This window comes from Mytilus edulis, chromosome 6, assembly GCF_963676685.1.
Source record: "Mytilus edulis chromosome 6, xbMytEdul2.2, whole genome shotgun sequence".
Taxonomy (NCBI): domain Eukaryota; kingdom Metazoa; phylum Mollusca; class Bivalvia; order Mytilida; family Mytilidae; genus Mytilus; species Mytilus edulis.
In genome coordinates this window covers 17,220,507-17,240,076 of record NC_092349.1, presented here as the reverse complement: position 1 = coordinate 17,240,076, position 19,570 = coordinate 17,220,507, and the positions used below count along the sequence as shown (strand labels likewise).

Below are 19,570 nucleotides of genomic sequence, written 5' to 3'. Positions count from 1 at the left end.
TTAGTCAAAAGCATTAATCAATAAATCAGTTTACCAATTAGAAACAGTTAATTAGTTTATCAAACTTTTCAATTCAAATCAATTAATCAATTAATCAATCAATCAATTAAGCGATTAATCAATTAACCAATTAATCAATTAAAATCAATTAATCAATTAATCAATTAAAATGGTTTTTTTTGGAAAAAAAAGTTTGTTTCCAGTTTTTGGAGAAAAAAATAATTTGTTTTTGATTCTGAGAAAAAAAAATTGTTTGTTTCACCCTCAGCTGCCACTATATGTAATGCTAAAATTGAAAGAAAAATTTTTTTTTCGACTTGTCGCAAAAAATAGATTGTTTTTCGCCGCAGGCGAAAAAAAATTTGTCCAGAAAAAAACGCCATAGCCCCCCCCCCCCCCCCCCCAGAAAATCAAATGGTTGCTGCCTTATGACTGGCTTTACATTACCATTGCCAAGGATTTGTATAATACACAAAAAAATAACTGATTAAATAATTAACTAATCAAATAACTGATTAAATCATTAACTAATCAGTTGACTAATCAATCTAATCTGTTGACTAACCAATTTACTAATCAATCAATCAAATCAATTCATTAATCAATCAATCAATTTAATCAAGTAATTTGATCAATTAACTAACTAATTGGGTTGCAGTATTGAATTTTGTCGTTTAGATAAAATTTCAAAGACCACATATTTTATTACAATTTTTTAATTTTTTGCTTGAGCCAAGCATTTGTATAGTGAGCCTATTGAAATAAATATAAATATATTAGATATTCACTTTAACCCGTAAGTTAAAACTTATTTCAACACTTCACTGTAAGTGATATTTAAAGACCGATAACTCTATGTAAACAATTGATCCTGGATCCTGTTATCAAAAGTCAACATGTGATAAAAGTTAACCAAATTTGATCTTACTAGGTCAAAATTGAAAATGACAGTTGTAAAAAGTAAAACTGAGGTGTCCAGGACATCTAGTAAGATAGGATGTGCAAAGATATGTATAGCAGCAATAATGTTTTTGGCGTTTTACATTGTATCAGAATTGAGGTCTTCAGATAGTCACACTGTAGTAAAGTTGGACCCAAACCACCTGCAGCATAGTAAATTCTCTATGAGAAGTTTAATGGGAGATAATGATACTGAGGTACTAGTTGCTTACACTTTTTATATAAAATTGTAAATATATTTTTTTGTATAATTTATATTAGGGGGTGGGGGGGTAGGAGGGGTCCTGATCCCGATATCCTGGGCTTAAAAACACGAAATCCCGAGGTCCCGAATTTAAATAAAGTTAAATCCCGGATCCCTAAATTTGAAAAAAAGATTTCCTGGATCCCGAAATCCCGAGCTTAAAAACACCCGATCCCGGAGTCCCGATAAAGGTCCTATCCCCCCTCATATTAGGGGTCATCCATAATTGTCAACCATTTTCCAAAGTGTACAAAACGTACACTTGGGGGGAGGGGGTTTAAAAATCAACATTTTTACCCTACGCTTTTTTTTATTTCCGAAATTTATTTTGTTTCCGTAGGGAAGCTAGGTTGATGTATAAAATCGAGAATTGGCTTGGTTGTGTTTCTCTCCTTATTTCTTCTTTATTATTTTCACTTGATGATATTTATTTTGATATCATAATTTTCCTCAATCCGGATTGAACGATTAAAAGATCAAATCATATGAAAACTAAATCTTTCAAAAATGTGAACTAGTAAAATTATTTAAACAAAAAGTTTGCAAGCATTTCTCAGTACCCCTGATTGTCAATTTCACCTGCTTTATTATAGATCGTTATCGTTTCACTCTGTTTAATAAACAAAATCGATGGAAACACTAAATTCTTTGAATGTTTTGATTTTGACAAGACGCCATTTTGTGAAAAGATTTTAAACTGGTCCTTCGATTAATTTCCTTGTAATGCATTCCAAAATAGTAAACCGGAAGTAAACTTATTTTTCTTAGTACAAAAATGTATAAGCCTTCTTTAATTAGGAGCATCTCCATATGAAGTTTAACTTTAACTTAAAAAATATCCAATATATGTACACGTTACAGTATATATATCTAAACGAAAATAGTGCCATGAATGGCAATTTACAGGGACCTTTTAAATAGAAATACTGACGGGAAATTTAAAAACTTAAAATGTTTTAAAACATTACACTTTTATTGATTGCTGTCTTGAGCTTGGATTTCATCAACAACTGTCAGTCCATACTTTACCAATGCAATATAACCATGCATTTCCCTTTCTTTGATTCTTAGCATAATTTATGTGCCCTTTTGTTAATCTTTTGCATGCTCTATGTGCCCCTTTTCATTGGAGTTACCATTCCCACTGTGTGATAGGGGAAACACTAATCTTTGTACTCTTTATTCTGACAAAACACAAGCATCACAGATAGATTTCATCAAATAAAACAGTTAGCTATGTTTTAGTTTATATTCAATGCAAATTTCTATATTAAACTAAAATATAATAAACAGGATCTTCTTTTTATTAAGAATGATTGATTCCTCTCTGGAAATCTGAAAATGGTTGATGTACACTTTTTGAGGGAGGGTGGGGGGTCTGAAAAAGTGTATGTTTTGTACACTTTGGAAAATGGTTGACAATTATGGATGACCCCTTACAAATTATTCAGTGCTTTGATGCTTAACCCTCTTGCTGCCGGTAGTTTTTCATGGTTGCATTTCATGTGCCAGAAAATAAGACAGCTTGACGTCACAGACGTTATATGGCCAAAAATGATGTCATTCAATCATTCAATATATTATGTCATAGCCTATTGATGTCACATTTGGGAACCATTGAAGAAAATATTATCTTGTTTTTAAAACTTCGATATTGAATATATATGTTGATACAGCAGTGAGGAGAAGCTTGCATAAATTAAAACATGAACATATGTGTTCCTCAGCTGGCACAGCTGGTATGGACACATACAACTGACAATGTCCCTCAGGCAGCAAGAGAGTTAAATTAATTTACTGCACTGATGATTATTTAAGAAATAATTCTATCCTGCCATGCTCTATGCTCATTTTAACATGGGTAGGCATTATATTTGTTAATATCTTAATACCGAGCGTTAGCGAGGTATTAAATGTTTACAAATATAATGCCTACCCATGTTAAAATGAGCATAGAGCATGGCAGGATAGAATTATTTCGATTCTAATAGGAATATTTGAACTTTTTCACTTTGAATCGGACCTATAGTAGACGCTCGGAATGTCGCCTTTTTGATTTCATGAACCAAAAACGTTATAGAAAATCAGCAGTTTATCAATAATAAAAGAACAGAAACATTTAAACTTACTTTTAGAATGTTTTTATTTAATTTCCTAGCGAGCAACACCAACAAAAATGTCCATTTTGATCTTTGGCGTTGTTCAAAATTCATCTGACGTTGCAATTTCAATTGTGACGTCAATCACGTGCAGCCCATGTTCTATTTGAATTAGAACATGGCTTTGTACCCAAAGCTTAAGAAGAACGTCATATTAGAATTACTTTTCAATTGTTAATTCAGTTCAATTGTCAGAAGTTCTCACAACATGTACAAGTTCAGCATAACTTTTCAAGAACTTTGTACATAGATTCAATCATTTTGTAATACATGTAATAGGAATTAAGTTATAAAAATTGTTTCTGAGGAAGTTTTTGACAGAAAAAATACTTCAATTTACAGATTGAGAAATAAACAGATAAAAGTAAGGACAATGAATATAAATTAAAAGGTGCCCAATTAAAAAGGCCATTGGAATGTTTGAGGAATACATGTATATAAATGAAACAATAGGTTTCAGCAATCTATTAGAAATGTTGGACTTTGGACCACAGGCACTTGTTTCTATCCAAGGGAAGACCCACTATCAACGTATATTTACGAGAAATGTGTGGCAGAGTAAAAACATGTACTTCTTACATGCTGTGAAATTACAGCAGATTTGCAGACTCAAATGACATTTTTTGCAGATAATGATTTTTATCTAAGTTCAGGTGTTAGTTTTAGTGTTAGTCTTGCTTCTCAGTCCTGAAAATTTCTTTTTTTAATATTTCTTTTGGTGTTATTTTATTTATTTGATGTTTTACAGTGTAGAGAAGTAAGAAAGACCAACCATAGTGACCAATGTGATTTTATCAAGAACACAGATGATTGTGCCTTGGACGAGGGTTTTATTGATTATCTAAAATTTACATATTGCAACTTTAATTCTTCTCTTAGACCGCTGGCATTAATTATTTTGGTAAGTACTTGTACAACCCTGAAAATTTTAAACTTTCGAATATATATAGGACATTATAAATGTATTAAAAGGGTACAAAATGAAGCATACGAGACTATTATGGGGATTAAGCCATAGAGACCAATGAAGACAGCAACCCAGCAACAAAATTAACCAAAAACTCCCAGAGAGCAACAAATGGACTTCAATGATAAACAGGTTTCAACTTTCAAGTTATAAATCAGTTTAAATCTCTAAAAGCTGTGAATGAATTAAAATGTTAATCAGACAGAAACAATCTAAAATAAAAATAAAGAAAGGTGGTATCATTCATAATGATTGTATTAAATTAGAAATATCCAATAAAATTCAAAATTGAAACAAATTTAAACCACAGGTCACCATAAGGCCAGACTGCCTTCAACAATGAAAAAAAGTCATAGTGTTATGTGTAATCAGCTAATCCCATCAAAATTTGAGACAAATTAAGCTAAAATGAAATATTGGATTGTTGTATTTTTTTTTCAGAATAAATTACTATGATTGAACATTGTCAAACTTTAAGTCCTATGCTGCTATTTTTTTTAATTAATAAAACTTATTTTTTTAGTTTGTGTGGTGGGTTTTCTTATTTATTGGACTTGCTGTCACTGCAGATGATTAGTAAGTAGTCCATTATATATTAATAGATATAAGAAGATGTGGTATGGGTTCCAATGAGACAACTCTCCTCCAAGTCACAATTTTTCAAAGTACTATCTTCAACACAGAGCATTGACTCACGTTGAACAGCAAGCTATAAAGGGCTCCAAAAAATGACTTGTGTAAAACCATTCAAACAGGAAAACTAATGGTGACATGATGATCTATATAAGAAACGAGAAACAGTCACTTATGAACCACATCAATTAACAGCAACTACTGCATTAACAACAGATTCCTGACTTATGACAGGTGCAAACAAATGCAGCAGGTTTTAAGGTTTTAATAGGTACCAACCTTCGTCCTTATCTGAAACATCACAACATAAATTCCCACAAATATAAAGATAAGGAGATGTGGTATGGTTTCCATTGAGAAAAATATCCCCCAAAGTTCAAATGAAGTGAATATAAGCAATTATAGTCAACAATACTGCCTTCAACAATCCGAAAAAAACATTCTGTATAGTTGATTATACATTTACATGGATCAACAGGCTGGACATAAAAATATAAAACAGTTCAATTGAGAAAACTAATGAACTTATTTAAAAATAAAAATAATTTACCTAAAACAAATATGATAGACATGAACCAAGGACAACCACTGAAGTACAGGTTGTTGTCTTGAAACAAGCAGACAAGACTAAGTTTGTTTACAGTAAGAAAATTGATATTAATAAAAAGACAAATACAAGCTGTAATTATATGTTTAATAAAAACTACAGTACTGTGGATTCATAAATTTTTCGTTGAATACTAATTTTCGTGGATTTTGTGGTAAAAGGAAAACCATGAATTTAAAGGTCTAATGAATTACAATTTTTGTATAGTAATGTATGTAGACTTTGTCAAAACCATGAATATAGATATCCACAAAAATGCAAGTTTTCCCCAATCCAGGAAAATTGGTATCCACGAAAATAAATGAATCCACAGTATATAATAACATCCTTTATTAAAAAATTTATCAACTTTATTTTATTTTTTTCAGCTTTTGTCCGTCATTAACAGTTATATCAAAGACCCTTCATCTGAGTCACAATATAGCAGTATCCTTTCTTAAAAATTTGTAGATTACTTTTATGGACTTTTGTCGAAATATTGATGTTTCATGTCATATTGCATTGTCATACATACTTAATTGTAAAAGTGTTTGATCCAAACTTAACTCATAGCTTATCGCAAAAAAATTGTAATAGAATCTAAACAGCATCGCTAACTGTGAAAAAATCCAAACTAGTCTGATATTTGCTAATTGTAGAGAGTCTATCTAATCCAGAGTTAAATACAGAAAGAATAATGGTAATTGACTTCAATTAATACTTCATGAATACTTGTCAAAAATCTAATGATAAATCAAAAGCTTATTACAGCACCTTATGAAAAGTCCAAAAATAAATATCTATTTTTGATTTCTATTTACTCTGTGAAATTTTGAAATGATTTTTTTATACAAATCAATCGTTACACATCTATTAATATTTCCTTAAGCACTTGTAGGGTGTAACATTTTTAGCCTTTGGTAATGGTGCTCCTGATATATTTTCTGCCATAGCTGCTGTTGGTAATGCTAAGAATGGGGATGCAGGTCTGGCTTTTGGTGCTTTACTTGGTAAGAATATTGATTAAAATCGAAGAAAAAAAAATGAAAATTTATGTAATGGAAATAATGCGACTGGGTGAGTATCACATTAATAATAACTCATATTCTGATATCTAAGGGAGCTACCATTTGATTTTTATGGGGGGGCTAGGATGAAATTTGAAAAAAAATAGGCAGGACAGGAGTTTTGAGTTAAAAAAAAGGCAGGATGAGACACTTGCAAAAAAAAAAGTCAGGACGACATTTTAGGTAAAAAAAATGCAGGACCGAAACAGAGTGAAAAATAAAAAGGCAGGACAGAGATTACAGCTAAAAAAAAATGCAGGACAAAATTTTTCATCCTAGCCCCCCCCCCCATAAAAATCAAATGGTAGCTCCCTAATACATGAAACTGTATGCAGATTTTCCTGAAATGGCAAAAATTAATCTCACATTTTTGTCCATTTTTGAAAAAATTACAATAATAAATCCATGCAAAAATTTCTTATTTTACAGTTCTAAGTTGACATTATGATTATGAATAAATGGAGATGCAGAATATATATGTCAACAAGTCAGCAACCCAACCAACAACTCAAATAACCAACAGGACATTAAGAAATTGTCAAAAAATCAAACATGCCTATATACAATAAGTTTCAAGCTCTCAGTCTAAAAGCTATGAATAAATTAGGCAGATACTTTTGAAAGATCTGCAATTAACATGCATTTAAATCAAAAGATTTTTTAAAGAAGGCAGAAATAATATACGACTTTACATGATCTCTCAGACACATAACATAAGTGTACATAATAAGAGGAATACTATATTTACATTTATTATACCTCAGTTATCATTTTCTATATAAAATAAGTATGCAATAGTTTCACTATTTTTCAAATGGCAAGTGTTGAACTATTTGACCAGTCAATAGTTTCCAACTATTGGACCTCACTGAAACTATTTGACCGCAAGCATCATTATATTTAGCGGAATTTCAAATGCATCTACCCGATTGGATAATGTTGAGAATGCCACGGGAGTTACAATGTTGCGTCTTGTAGGGTTCACGCCAGTGCGGTATGGTTGTGTTTCTGCTTTGTTTATTATGATAGTTGATTTAGCCCCGACATTTATTGTCTGTAGTCTCCCTCCGTGGAATAGTAAGTTTTTTGTCCCCTCGGATACAACTATTGCTCTCAGCTACACCTCAAGGCAATAGTTGCACCTCGAGAACAATAAACATTCCACTCATACCCAGTCAATAAGTATACAATATACAAACAATACAAAACAATACAGAACAATGGTGGGCATTCTAACCCTTAATTGTCATGACACATGGTGAACAGATATGCTTTTATTATTTTAGGTGCTGGTGTATTTGTGACCACTGTGGTTGCAGGAACAATAGCAATCATCTGTCCATTTGATGCCATGCAGAGACCATTTCTACGGGATGTCATATTTTATTTATTAGCTACGTTTCTCACATTTACAGTCTTATGGCAAAAAGAAATCGGAAAAATTGAAGCCATAGGTAATGACACAAAATGTCCCTATTTCAAATATTTCTTAAATTTTGGACGAGGAAGTTAAAGTTAGAAAATAGGGTATTCTTAATGTTCAATAACTCCTATATACTAAATATTAACATGTAAAGCTTAGGATTGTACCATTAAGCCTACCTAGTTGGACAATCATACGACATCTTCATAATTTTAAATGGTACCATTATATTCTGCTTTATACTTGACATCAATAACATTCAAATACAATGTATACAAGTTCAAGCTGCACCTATCTTAATTGCAGATGTCAATGCTCGATTACAATGCTTAAGCAAACATTGATACAAACAAACAAATCAAACCTCTTAATTACATGCAATAGGAAAATAGCTCTAAAGATTGGTCCATGACTGTGTATTTATTTTGTAGGCTATATTTTGCTGTATGTACTCTATGTGCTCATTGTTGTGATTGGTAGATATTTCTATCAAAAGACAAAAAAAACTACAGTTTTGGCAGAAATTACAGTTTGTAAGTATAAGCTATAACCTCTGATACATCTACGATTTGTCAGTTATTCTGTATTGTTTTGTACCCTGAGTCCAATTTGACTGTGAAAGACATTACTTATACAAATTCTTCAAATACGTTTGTTTTTGTTCTATAAGATATCTTTTTAATTTATTTTCATCTTTTTTTCTCTTGCCTTAACAGAGTTATCAAGACTTAAATGTGATTTTTCCATGCTTTGATGTTGTCAGCTTCTATAACTGTTAAAATTTCAGAGGAAAAAATCATGAATAGTTGGTACAAAATTTTACAGTAGCGTATGTGATGGCCAGTAATGGCTGACAAATAGGAAAACTGTAAATTCAAAAATTAATGCAATGTTTTGATTATTGCAAAAAAATGCAACAGGGTTATAATCGCAATAATGTAAACTCACATTTTCAACTTTTTTATAAGAATCAAACAGGACTTTTCACAATATCAAAATATTTAAAATCACATTTTAGTCTTAAATTACGAAATCGCAATAATAAATGCAAGCAATAATTTATGAATTTACAGTATAAATGTGTAATCAAATGTAAAAGACAGAAACAATACAAATATCTAAACAACCACAGTGCTGTCACATCATGTGTATACCTTGTAAATTTCTTGTTGATATGTACAATATAACGACAACTTTTTATTATTTTACAGCTCCTGAAGATGCAGAAAATTACGATGAAAGTTATCCTAATTCTGTAGAGACTAGTCGTGAAGGTAAATTTAACGCTTGTTTTACACTCATTGGATTATTTGAATTAGTCTCTGAGGAGTTAAAACTTCATGGTTTACATATTGCAGGGCCAAATTTTGACCAACTTATTAAAACTACTGTACGTAATCATTTCCAATGGGAACCAACTAAGCCCCTCTTGTAGATTTGTTCCAGTATTCTTATGAGACAAACTTCATGCTAAAAAAAATAAAAAGTGGACATTGCCATATAATGGTTTACTTTTACAAAAAAAATGTGACTAAGATGAGAGAGTTGTCTCATTGGCACTCATTCCCTATCTTCTATATCTACTTCCATTGAACTGCTTCACTGTGATCTGACACATTACATTAAATTAATATGGTAACGACTTATTTCACTAAAATCTTACAAGAAAAAGACTGCTTATTGGTCAGATACAAAGCAGGGTTTAAACTCGTATCACATTAACATGTTCTTCACCCTAGATTATGCATTTAAATTAAAGAGGCGGATTTAGGGAGGGGGGGCCAAGGGGGCCCGGGCCCCCCTTTTCTGGGAAAAATTTGGTTGCTTATATAGGGAATCACCGATGCATGACCAGAGCGGGCCCCTACTTATGAAAATTTCTGAATTGGACATAACACAAACATCCAACATATTTAGATATTTAGATTTAGGTGAAGGAAAACCATTGCTACCACCAAGAGAAGACAAAGAACCAGGAACCCCATTTGAAGAATTTTTATCAGCCATTAACCCTATAGATGTGGGCGAGTGGTCAGACATGAAGTGGTATGCTAAAGGATATGAAGTATTCAAGGTATTTTTATAATAGACAGGGCTTTGCAGTTTTAAACATACTGTTATTACACTTTTTCAAGCTGATGTTTTTTTATGCCCTTCCGTAGTTGATGGGGACATTCAGTGTTACCAAACGTATTAAGTTGCAAAGCTTGATCAGGGGCATTGAATGTGTCCCCAGACAAATTCTTCTTTTCCATTTTTTTTCTATTTCCAACAAAAAAGGCTTGATTTTATTAATTAAGGTTCTTTGTGTCATTTTTTATGAACAAATTACATGAATTTTTTTAAAATTAGATAAATATACAGCCAAAACTGCTGTTCTTTCACCAAAATCAAGAAAATGTAATAATTTCCTAGTTCAAAGCATATGTAGAGAGGATATTTCAGACAATTTTAACAAAAATCTGCTTGCGTTTATCTTTTGAAACAAAAAAGTTGAGTATGAATTTTACAAAAGATAGAAATGTCCAAAAAACCTGAATATTTTCAATAAATGTCTAAAATTTCAACCTCATTTACTTCTAGAAGTAGCACATTAAGGTATAACTTGGAATACATATTTGAATTAACTACCGATAGGTGAAAAATAGCTTGCATGCAAACTTTCATTAAAAGTTCACCACAGGATCAAAACTATATCATATGCTCTTAAATTTTCTCTATGTTTATTTTTATTTCAGAGTCCATTAGTTTTCCTCCTGATTATAACAATTCCAGTGGTAGATTACAGAGAGGAGAACCATAATTGGAACAGATATCTAAATTCATTACAGGTTTTTACTGGATTTACATTTGGTGCACTTGCGACAAAAGGTTGGTTCGTAATTTCTCGCAATTAAAACTTTAATAATTTAACATATGAAATATGTTACTTTATATGTAACTTTACATCCAGTATTAATTCATGTTTTTGTTTCAAAAATAAGAAAATAGCTGTACCATATTTCAACTCCAAGTTAACCTGAATCTAGATAAGATGTAAATAAATACAAGAAATTCTTCAAAATATTTGCCGTCAACAAAAAATGCTTAACTTTTATCTGAATTTATTACTATCTACCTTTAAGGTACATAAATAATGTATATATTTCGTTTAGTTTAGAGACTATTGGAAGTGTTTCCCATTAAAGGTAGTTTTGACTCTTTTACCCTTATTTGTTTATTTTAATGATGTATTTTTATTTCAGTTGGTTTAGAGACTATTGAAGGATCATTCCCTGTATGAAAATTTTTTATGTAAATTAATGTTATATTTTTCAGTTGGTTTAGAGACTATTGGAGGTTCTTTCCCTGTATGTGTATTGTTAATGTAAATTAATGTTATATTTTTCAGTTGGTTTAGAGACTATTGGAGGTACATTCCCTATATGGGTACTGTTGATGATAATTGGTTTAATATTATCCATTGCTGTGTTCTGTACGTCAAAGAATGATGTCCAGCCAGTATATCAACCAGTAAGTAGAATCATCATACCTGCCAACTGCCACTATTTCCTGGCCTCCCAAATAGAAATTTTGAAAGAGCAATTTTGTCCACAATTTTATACTAAACAATTAATTTTACAGTGGCTATAGGGTTGTAAAAGTATGAAGAAGCCAAAAAAAAACCCATTAAAATATATTTGAAGGCCCCTTTGAAGGTTTTGTAGAACTATAAGAGCCATCTTGCACGTAAAACCCCCATGGGAATTTTGAAAAAGTTGGCTGGTATGAATTAGTATTTTATACACTGTGTATGGGACATGTTATGGTACACTGTCTGTTTGCGGTCAACAAGTTGGGCAATTACTCAAAAACGCTTTAACCAATTTGCATGAAACTTTGGTGAATTGTTTATATCTAATGACGTGAGCTCCCTTTCGTTTTTTATAAACTTTAGATTTTATGTTTCAGATCTAGAGTTATGGGGTTTTATTCATAAAAAAGAGTAATTTTCCAGTTTTCAGACAATATCTTTAAAGGGTTTTGAGCAATTTTCATTAAACTTTTGTGACTGGTTTATATCTATGAAAATAACCTCCCTTTAGTTTTTTATAAATTTCTGATATGTCATTGAAAAGTTATTTTTTGAAAACACAACAGGTGTGTCATGTTTTCGTGGCGCAGCTGTTTATTTATCACGACTTTAAAGAATCCAACAACAGCTGTTACATCTACCATTTAGTAGACTAATAAGGGTAGGAACCAGTGTCAAGTGTCCGTTATTTGCCACTGTTCACGTCAAATGAACCTTTTATTTGTAGCCACTGATAGCTTCAAAGGAAATAAAACGTTTATCATAAACATCACTTAAAAAAAATATTTTACTGTCATTTGTCATGGAGTACCCTATTCTTATCCTTAATAATTAGGGTGGAATTTCATAATTGTTATGGTTATGAATGTTGGTGTTATATTATATTATTTATTTACAGGTATTAGCCTACCTGGGTTTTGTTTTAGCAGTTGTATGGATTTATATCATAGCAAATGAAATAGTGAATATATTACAGGTAAGATATGGGAAAATAAAGTTAACCACCTGAAGTTCTATGCCCATTATGTAGGGGGCAGGGGAATTAAGGGTTACCCTTTACCATCTATCTTTCCATCTATCAGTCTTTTTAAAATTGAGAAAGGAAATGGGGAATGTGTCAACGCGACAACAACCCGACTATAGAGCAAACAACAGCCAAAGGCCACCAATGGGTCTTCAATGTAGCGAGAAACTCCCGCACCCAGAGGCATCCGTCAGTTGGCCCCTTAAAAATATGTATACTAGTTCAGTGATAATGGACGTCATACTAATCTCTGAATTATACACAAGAAACTAACATTAAAATCATACAAGACTGACAAAGGCCAGAGGCTCCTGACTTGGGACAGGCGCCAATTTGAGGCGGGGTTAAATATGTTTATGAGATCTCAACCCTCCCCCTATACCTCTAGCCAATGTAGGAAAGTAAACGCATAACAATATCCACATTAAAATTCAGTTCAAGAGAAGTCTGAGTCCGATGTCAGAAGATGTAACAAAAGAAAATAAAATGACAATAATAAATAAATAACAACAGACTACTAGAGGTTAACTGACATGCCACCTCCAGACCTCAATTAAACTGATTGAAAGATTATGTCTTCATCATATGAATATCAGGCACAATCCCTGTCTATCAATCTGTCAGTTTGTCTCTTTTTCATTTGTTTGAAGCTTAAGCTTGACTTGCATGTAAAAAAAAATATAATTTAGTTGCAGTTATGCCACCCATAATGTTTTTAGTGGCAGTCAGATTGGTGTAAGTAGCTCATTCACAGTAAGACTATAGCCTTTCCACACTGAGGTTATCAGTTATCTCCTGGCACTCTATTTTCCTCCATCAATAAGACCTAGAGGCCCTTTATAGACCAGAGTGCCAAAAGTTGCAATGATAAATTAAAAACAAACAATCAATGGCCCTTTCATTGAAATACAATTTTAGTCAAGGTGTTGGGTACCACGTTAAACACAAACATTGGTACAGGATTTACCAAAAATAATTGATATATTTTCAAGAAGAAGAAAAAATTTGACTATTTGAAAATTATTTTTTTCTTTTGTGTCTGGAAATTTGCCTCTGAAAAATTGAGCCACAACAAAATACTATATGTTTCAACAAGTAGTCAGTCAGAGTCATAGTTTCATTTATACTTATAATCTCCTGCTATTGAAGTCATAGTTTAAGTTATATAGTTCTCCTAAAGTATTGATATTCATGTACTACACAAACATATTATTTCCTTTCATTTCAGACATTTGGTATTGTGTTCAACATAAGTGATGCCATATTAGGATTAACCTTATTAGCGTGGGGAAATAGTATAGGAGGTATGTATTATTACACAGTATTTTTGTTTTCTTTGTCTCTTCATTGTTGCATATCAAGGGTTTTTTACAAAATAAATATTTGGTAATGAGAAGTCTACCTATTGATACTTATATCCAAAGGAGTGAACATTCAGTCTTCAACAATATACATGTGTCTTTTCAATATATTAGAATTTTTATGCTATACTGATTTTGCAGAAATTATAGGCTTAACTTTGAAATTTTCTGGAAAATAAGAGTTAAAAAGACTTTTTTTTAAACTTTCACATAATGAGATGTTTAGTTTGTTAGTATATAATATGATTAGTTAAAAAAACAGAGTGTGGTTCCGAATTACTACCGTAATTTATTTTTGAAATTAGGAGGTTTGGAATTCAAAAATTTTCACCAAAAAAGTGGGGTTTTTTTTACAGTGGGGCTATTTGTGTCTTTCCCTCACAACTAGTTTCTAAATGAATTTTGTTAAGTACAGCATGAAATTTTCAGAGGTTATCAAAGATCTTTATATAGAAGCATTACTCTTGTAAAAGTACATTTAAACTAAATGGTGTTTTATTTTACAGATTTAATAGCCGATACAGTGATGGCCAAGCAAGGTTTCCCAAGAATGGGAATGTCAGCTTGTTTTGGTGGACCTTTGTTTAGTATCCTTTTATAATTTAGTTAATTATTATAATTCAATTTTTTTTTTTAAATTTCCAATAGATATATAAGGCAACACAATTTAATATAAAATGAAAAGCTACATTTTTCCGAAAAATATAAAATTAGAAGATATGGCATGATTCCCAATGATACAATTATCTACCAGAAAGCAAATGACGTAAATGTTACCAACTATAGGTAGCTCTATGGCTTTCAACCATGAGAAAAACCCATACAGCACAGTAAGAAATAAAAAACAAATGTAATCAATTCAAATGAGAAAACAAACAGCCAGATTTGAAAAAAAACATTCTGGTCACTTTGGATGTACATGTATTATGATTTTTCATAATTTTATAGAGAAAACAACATTTACAACACAAAAGAAGTTAAGGACAACTTTAACATGGTTCATGATAATTTTTTATTTTATTGTGCAATACTTGACAAAAGATATATATGAAGATGTGGTATGAGTTCCAATGAGACAACTCTCTATCCAAGTCACAATTTGTTAAAGAAAAACCATTAGAGGTCAAAGTGTGACCTTCAACATGCAGCCATGTTATTTACCATTCCTTCTAAATGCTACTTGTTTTCAAGCCTAGTAAAGAAAGAGTTATCTATTTCCTTGACATGCAGCCATGTTATTTACCATTCCTTCTAAATGCTACTTGTTTTCAAGCCTAGTAAAGAAAGAGTTATCTATTTCCTTGACATGCAGCCATGTTATTTACCATTCCTTCTAAATGCTACTTGTTTTGAAGCCTAGTAAAGAAAGAGTTATCTATTTCCTTGACATGCAGCCATGTTATTTACCATTCCTTCTAAATGCTACTTGTTTTCAAGCCTAATAAAGAAAGAGTTATCTATTTCCTTGACATGCAGCCATGTTATTTACCATTCCTTCTAAATGCTACTTGTTTTCAAGCCTAGTAAAGAAAGAGTTATCTATTTCCTTGACATGCAGCCATGTTATTTACCATTCCTTCTAAATGCTACTTGTTTTCAAGCCTAGTAAAGAAAGAGTTATCTATTTCCTTGACATGCAGCCATGTTATTTACCATTCCTTCTAAATGCTACTTGTTTTCAAGCCTAGTAAAGAAAGAGTTATCTATTTCCTTGACATGCAGCCATGTTATTTACCATTCCTTCTAAATGCTACTTGTTTTGAAGCCTAGTAAAGAAAGAGTTATCTATTTCCTTGACATGCAGCCATGTTATTTACCATTCCTTCTAAATGCTACTTGTTTTGAAGCCTAGTAAAGAAAGAGTTATCTTTCCTTGACATATATCAAGATTTATTATTAGGTATTGGTATACCTTTTACCATAGGTACAATTAAAAATGGGGGAACATACAAGGTACATATATATATATGCATACCTGCCAACTGTCACTATTTGTGGGGGATTTCCCCCATGAAGGCTCCAAAATGGAAATTTTGAAAAGGCAATTTTGTCTACAATTTAAAACAAAACAATCAATTTGCCATTGCATTTGGTTTGTTAAATTATAAAGAAGTAAAAAAACAACATAAAAATAAATTTGAAGGTCCCTTAAAGGGTTTTGTATGATTATGAGAGCTTTCTCGCACATAAAACCCCCATGGGCATTTTGAAATGTTGGCAGGTATGTATATGATTTTAAAAAAAAGTTATTAAATACTACAGAGGATTCATTTATTATTCTTGGGTACCATTTTTTTTGGTGGATTGAGAAGAAATTGTAATTTTGTAGATATATTGTGTGGTGGTTTTTCTAGTCAGCATACAAAAGCTGAGATAGTTTGAACATCTAAATTCATGGTTAATCTGTACCCCTAAAATCAACGAAAAGTGGTATCCAATGAATCATAATGAATACACAGTTCATCTTTTTTTAAGATGATCTGACAAATTATACTCTAGAATACTTAATTAAACCTCATAAATACAGTCAATTTCAATAGACCACTTTCGAGTTTGTCCTTCATCGGAAAAAACTCGTCAATCATGCTCGTCTTTATGATGTCATTTACCAGATAGAGGGGATCGCCTGTATCCTGGTACTTATATTAACGTTCAACAAGCGTCTTAGTGATCGTCATTGTGCAGGATAAACTAGAAATAATGTTTGTTCTGTAGGTACTTCATCATAAATTCCTTACAACGCTTATGGTCAATAATAAGAATTCAATTTGCCAAATAATTCGTGCAATATAGCATCACAGTTTTCCAACCACATGCTTAACCTTGAAACGGAAGTGATGATGGCCCTAATTGCATGAATGATGTTCACAAACCAAATTTTTGGACGGAAATGCATCAAACTCAAAAGTCATCTATTAAATTATGTCCCAAATCTAAACGTGGGGCCAATTATGAAAAAGGGTTCTCAAGGACAACAATATGTGAATTCTTGTGTTTACAATGATACATAAAAAGGGATCCTAGTTTAGATTCCGGGGATATGCATATAATTCTTCTAATGCCATGCGAGAAGAATGAGATGCATTGTTCATAGGATTCATTTGCAAGATAAATTATTATCGAAATTAAACAAATATTGATAAAAGAATTTATTCTTGAAAAGAAAAAAATCTTAATATAAGTTTGTTACGTTTTTATTTCAGATAAAGATAACTGTGGAGGAAGTAGTTTTAGTATCGTTTTTAATGTTAAGCCTTCTTACCTCCCTTATCGTGGTGCCATTATCAAAGTTTCGTATGTCCAAGCCATATGGAATACTGTTAATAGTTGTTTACATTGTCTTCCTCGTTGTGGCCATTCTGGCTGAAACAGGAACTATCACTGGTGACATCAATCCATAACAAAGTTTCCATGACAACTATTTAGTTTATTTTCTGACTGTGATAAGAAATTCAGTCGTTTCATCTATTTATAGAACTTTTTATTTCCATGACAATGAAACTGCTTATATGCTTACTGTGATATTAGTTTATTGGGTGACATTGTTCCGTACTTCTTTGTAGTTTCTATGACAACAATAATGTATATATGAAATTTGTTTTTTACTATGATATTTTTTACTATGATATTTCAATGCAAGGGAGTTATATACCTCTGCCTTTCACAAAAGTGCCTTATAGTTCCAAAAGATTTCCTTTATAAGTATGGTGCCAAAATGTACACATTGAATTCCATATATATATTGATGATATACATATAACAAAGGATATGAGTGGTGGTGTTATGTTATGAAATGTTAATGTGCAATATTTATAAAATAGTGTTTTGTTGGTCTCAATATGTTGCAATATTTCTAAGCCTTGCCAATAAATCATCACCCACAAATGAACTTGGAGGGAAATTTGTTGAAACCATTTTACCAAACACAAAAACTTTCAATATCAACATGCAATGTTGGAATTATTTTAATTGGTCAAACTGAATATATATAGATTATTTGCTAAAAAATGTGGCAAACAAAAATGTGTTTACATTTATATTATTAGAGATTCCTAAATTTAAAACAGTTTAGATACTCAATTGTTTGGGTTTTTTCTCACTTTTGTGATACATTGGTAACAGCAGCACTAGTAGAAATATTTAACACTGTTTTTATAAAATAGAATTGATTTGAATTTTCTATTTATCCTTTATAGAAAGATAACTCTTGATCAAAACAGTGACTTGCGAACAGGATATATGACATTATATGAAGTGAAGTAATATATGACATTCTTTCATTATTTAGAGTTGATATTTATATATTTACTTATTTTTGTCGAGCCTGCAACTTTTGTTGCAGAAAGCTCGACATAGGGATAGTGATCCGGCGGCGGCGGCGGCTACGGCGGCGGTGTTAGCTCACTTCTTAAAAGCTTTATATTTCAGAAGGTGGAAGACCTGGATGCTTCATACTTTGTATATAGATGCTTCATGTTATGAAGTTTCCGTCAGTCACATGTCCAATGTCCTTGACCTCATATTCATGGTTCAGTGACCACTTGAAAAAAAAGTTCAAATTTTTTGTAATGTTGAATTCTCTCTTATTTTAAGTAATAGGATAACTATATTTGGTATGTGCGTACCTTGCAAGGTCCTCATGTCTGTCAGACAGTTTTCACTTGACCTCGACCTCATTTCATGGATCAGTGATCAAGGTTAAGTTTTGGTGGTCAAGTCCATATCTCAGATACTATAAGCAATAGGGCTAGTATATTCGGTGTATGGAAGGACTGTAAGGTGTACATGTCCAACTGGCAGGTGTCATCTGACCTTGACCTCATTTTCATGGTTCAGTGGTTATAGTTAAATTTTTGTGTTTTGGTCTGTTTTTCTCATACTATATGCAATAGGTCTACTATATTTGTTGTATGGAATGATGGTAAGGTGTTCATATCTAGCGGGCAGATGTCATCTGACCTTGACCTCATTTTCATGGTTCAGTGGTCAAAGTTAAGTTTTTGAGTTTTGGTCTTTTTATCTAATACTGTATGCCATAGGTCAACTATATTTGGTGTATGGAAATATTTTATGATCTTTATGTCAGTCGCGCAGGTTTTATTTGACGGTGACCTCATTTTCACGGTTCATTGCACAGTGTTAAGTTTTTGTGTTTTGGTCTATTTTTCTTAAACTATAAGTAATGGGTAACTATATATGTTGTATAGAAGCATTGTTAGCTGTACATGTCTGCCTGGCATGGTTCATCTGACCTTGACCTCATTTTCAAGGTTCATTGGTCTTTGTTTAGTTATCTTGGTTAATGTTAAGTTTATGAGACAGTTGTAATAAAACTAAGCTTTATACTTAGGACTATCAACATAATATCAATGATTAGTATAGAAGGCGAGACATTTCAGCGTGTGCACTCTTGTTAATATCATTTGGTCATTTACTAAAACCGTATGTTTTATTCTGTCATTTAAATTTGTATGAAATTCATAATTGTGTCATTTTCTGGTCTGTAATGTTGTGGCCTCATTTCAAAACCTGATACTACTGACTCTCAGTACTGTGGATTCATTTATTTTTT

The 19,570-nt window shown here is 31.8% G+C and overlaps 1 protein-coding gene across 1 annotated transcript; it reads left to right on the top strand.

Annotated features, from left to right (window-relative positions):
* The first annotated feature begins 839 nt into the window (after positions 1 to 839).
* LOC139527255 (mitochondrial sodium/calcium exchanger protein-like) lies at positions 840 to 17,846 on the top strand. The gene is made up of 16 exons (XM_071322593.1): positions 840 to 1,157; positions 4,112 to 4,264; positions 4,854 to 4,906; positions 5,939 to 5,996; positions 6,448 to 6,559; positions 7,903 to 8,070; positions 8,471 to 8,572; positions 9,251 to 9,313; positions 9,965 to 10,113; positions 10,778 to 10,910; positions 11,431 to 11,552; positions 12,512 to 12,589; positions 13,866 to 13,941; positions 14,505 to 14,585; positions 15,887 to 15,951; positions 17,202 to 17,846. The coding sequence occupies exons 1-16, from the start codon at positions 945 to 947 to the stop codon at positions 17,397 to 17,399; spliced, it is 1,824 nt and encodes a 607-aa protein (XP_071178694.1). The 5' UTR covers positions 840 to 944; the 3' UTR covers positions 17,400 to 17,846.
* The last annotated feature ends 1,724 nt before the right edge of the window (positions 17,847 to 19,570 follow it).

Coding starts and splice junctions, on each gene's coding strand:
- LOC139527255 (XM_071322593.1), top strand. CDS start 945: ATGACAGTTGTAAAAAGTAAAACTGAGGTGTCCAGGACATCTAGTAAG. Junction 1,158..4,111: donor TGGGAGATAATGATACTGAG/GTACTAGTTGCT, acceptor GATGTTTTACAG/TGTAGAGAAGTAAGAAAGAC. Junction 10,911..11,430: donor TGGTGCACTTGCGACAAAAG/GTTGGTTCGTAA, acceptor TATATTTTTCAG/TTGGTTTAGAGACTATTGGA.